This window comes from Nanorana parkeri, unplaced genomic scaffold (genome assembly GCF_000935625.1).
Source record: "Nanorana parkeri isolate BGI_ZX_2015 unplaced genomic scaffold, ASM93562v1 scaffold180, whole genome shotgun sequence".
NCBI classification, from domain to species: domain Eukaryota; kingdom Metazoa; phylum Chordata; class Amphibia; order Anura; family Dicroglossidae; genus Nanorana; species Nanorana parkeri.
This window is the reverse complement of record NW_017306448.1, coordinates 2,738,451-2,741,980: the sequence shown is the minus strand read 5'-3', so window position 1 is coordinate 2,741,980 and position 3,530 is coordinate 2,738,451. Positions and strand designations below refer to the sequence as shown.

Sequence of the window (3,530 nt, the reverse complement as noted above, 5' to 3'; positions counted from 1 at the left end):
TAGATAGATAGATAGATAGATAGATAGATAGATAGATAGATAGATAGATAGATAGATAGAGACTGATAGTGGGTCATGCAATCCTGGCACTATCTTGAAACATGGAGAGGGTTACAGTAAACAAAGAATCTGGACTTCCAGGCATCAATGATCCGGAACTATATATACAGTACATATATCTATCTATCTATCTATCTATCTATCTATCTATCTATCTATCTATCTATCTATCTATCTTTGCCTGGCAGCATCTCGAAGCTTGGGCAGATGGACAGGGTTACAGTAAGCCAAGAACCTGGACTCCAAATCACTGATCTGGTTATGTATAATTGAAGTATGGACAGTGTAACAGTAAACTAAGAATCTTCCAGTGGCCACTGAGATATTTATATACAGTATTAGGCCAGACATTCCTGGTGTATCTTGAAGCATGGCCATGGTTACAGTAATAATGTGGACTTCCACTTGTCACTTTGTATTTACAAATCTCTATTTGTAGATTGAATGTAGATCTGCGATTATTCTGCTCCCCTGACACTACAATGTATATAAATAGTCTGTATGCAGTTACATTGTATCCATCTGCATGCTGTGGAAGGGGCACAGAGGATCTGGGGGACCATGAAGATTGTATCCTTCTGTCTGCCTGCTGTGGAAGGGGCACAGAGGATCTGGGGGACCAGGAAGATTGTACCCATCTGCATGCTATGGATGGGGCACAGAGAATCTGGGGAACCAGGAAGATTGCATCCGTCTGCATGCTGTGGATGGGGCACAGAGAATCTGGGGGACCAGGAAGATTGTATCCATCTGCATGCTATGGATGGGGCACAGAGAATCTGGGGAACCAGGAAGATTGCATCCGTCTGCATGCTGTGGAAGGGCCACAGAGGATCTGGGGAACCAGGAAGATTGCATCCGTCTGCATACTATCGATGGGGCACAGAGAATCTGGGGGACCAGGAAGATTGTATCCATCTGCATGCTATGGATGGGGCACATAGAATCTGGGGGATGAGGAAGATTGTATCCATTTGCATGCTATGGATGGGGCACACAGGATCTGGGGGACCAGGAGAATTGTATCCATCTGCATGCTGTGGAAGGGGCACAGAGGATCTGGAGGAGCAGCTTGTGCCTGCACTTTGATTGACAGCACAAGCTTCGCCACTGCCCCAGCAGGCGTACCCCCCACATGGTGCATTAACCCCTTCCCTGACCATGAGGGTAAATTGCCGAATAAATCCATGAATCTCAGAAAACGCTGATGATGATTAGTAGAAAAAGAACAGACAATGCCATTCCATATACAATGCATAGCGATGGGCAGCGATCAGAGCAATGTGTCTGCGGTGTCGCCCTGATGCCACCCAGCCCGGTGTGGTGCTGAACACTCACCCGCACTCATGCTGTACGCCCGCCTCCGGCTTCCATCCGATGCCAGGTAATCAGATGATCTCCTTTACCTGCTACGCATCAAGACCGCGGTGACAACCCGGGCTGGGGACACAGCTGCTCTCATGCGGGGGTCTCTAGTCCATCCAGACGGAGGCGGCAGTGTGCAGTGCTCGGAGCGCAGGCAACAGGGAGCTGAGAGGCAGATGCGCCCAGTGCTGCGCTCTCCTCCTCCCCAGCTTCAGCACCCAGCTGATAAATGGTTGTGGGACAGCTATAGCGCAGCCAAGGAGCGGGGAGCATCCTGGGATGTGTAGTCCTCCGCCGGCACCCCTTCCTTCTCCTCCAGAGGAAGGCTGAGATTGGACACTACAATACCCGGCATGCTCTGCGGAGGAACGACAGAGGGCTATGGTGGCTAGAGGGCGCTGCGGAGCTACTACAAGATAATCACATTACCTCCGACTTTCCAGGCCAATTAGTATCGTCATAGATACAGATATCATAGGAGACACCTGTGCAGGGGACAGTGCCAGGCTGGGGGAAGAGGGGAGCCATGATCACATCTCATCAAAGAAAATAGCATGATGATAATAATAACAAAAAAATACTTTTAATACTGCTAATAATAACAATATTACTGCTATTATCGATAATAAAAATACTTCCAATAATAATAAAAACAATAACAATGCTATTTCTACTACTACTAATAGTAATAAAAATAATAATAATACTAATATAAAAAATACTACTACTAATTCTAATAAAAATTCTGCTACTAATAATAATGATAATATTAATTGCAATACTACTGCTAATATCCCGCCTCAACCTAACCTCTGAATTATTACTTGCTCATTACAATGTATCCCCACGAAGCTACCTCTTCTTGTATCACTTGCCCCTCCCTTTGTAATTGTAAGCTCTCACGAGCAGGGCCCTCCATCTTGTCTTGATTTATATCAGGGGTCTCAAACTCAATTCACTAGGGGGAAACTGAACACATTTTTTCCTCCTATGGGGGCCAAATTTCATACTCCAAAATAAAATGTAACTGTTTACAGTACCAGTGTTTATAATGTCAGTATATGTGTTTGTGATGCTCTGTGGGGGGAATTTATCAAAACTGGAGCAGACAAAATCTGGAGCAAATTTGCACTGCAACCAATCAGCTTCTCTGTCTCATTTTCAAATCTTACCTGAGCAAAGTGAGGAAAGACGCTGATTGGTTGCCATGGGCAACGGTTCCAGATTCTGTTTGCTGCAGTTTTGATAAATTCCCCCCTGTGTGTGTTGTCAGGATTTCTGTGAGTGATGTCCGTATGAGTGTTAATGCTTTTGTGTGTCATATCAGTATATATACACATGTGTATCTGTGTGCAGTGTCTGTATATGTGTGTTTTGTTCTCCACAGGTTTCAATTTTTATAATAGAGGACCAACATGTTTACACATTCACTCACACACAGAAATACACCTGCCCCCCTCCCCACACAAACAGAAATACACACACACACAAATCGGCACAAAAAGAAATACGCACACCCCCCACAACCAGAAATACACACACTAATACACAAACAACAAGGCCCCAGTCCAACCTGTACGTTTAGGTGTGATTAGGGATTCCTGTGTCAGAAATGTGCTTTTTCCTGCAGCAGGAATCCCTCATTTGCCGTTTACAAGCGACAGCTGTCACCCATTCAAGCTACTGATCAGGTCACAGCCACTGCATGTAAACACCTGCACAGCGCATGTAATGGTATGTGATATGATTACATGTAGTTAGAAAACAATCACTCTCCGTGGATGCACGACCGATGCATCTAGGGATAGTGATTGATTCTTAACCACATGTAATCATATCACATACCATTACATGCGGTATACAGGTGTTTACATGCAGTGGCTGTGACCTGATCAGTAGCTTGAATGGGTGACAGCTGCCACTTGTAAATGGCAGATTAGGGATTCCTGCTGCAGGAAAACGTAAGTCCCTGACACAGGAATCTCTAATCACGCCTAAACTCACATACAGGTGTGAATGGGGCCCTAATACACACACACATTAATACAACCCCGCCCCCCCATTCCCCGCACACCCACATTCGCTTAAAATAAAGAGCCCCCTCA

At 45.3% G+C, this 3,530-nt stretch overlaps 1 protein-coding gene across 1 annotated transcript in view; it reads right to left on the bottom strand.

Annotated features, from left to right (window-relative positions):
- The window catches only part of ABLIM2 (actin binding LIM protein family member 2), a 167,349-nt gene extending 165,810 nt beyond the window's left edge, over positions 1 to 1,539 (bottom strand). The window contains exon 1 of the mRNA XM_018554970.1: positions 1,399 to 1,539. Within this exon, the coding sequence (XP_018410472.1) occupies positions 1,399 to 1,408 (10 nt within the window). The 5' untranslated portion in view covers positions 1,409 to 1,539. The remainder of the gene's footprint in view (positions 1 to 1,398) is intronic.
- Positions 1,540 to 3,530: the final 1,991 nt, after the last annotated feature.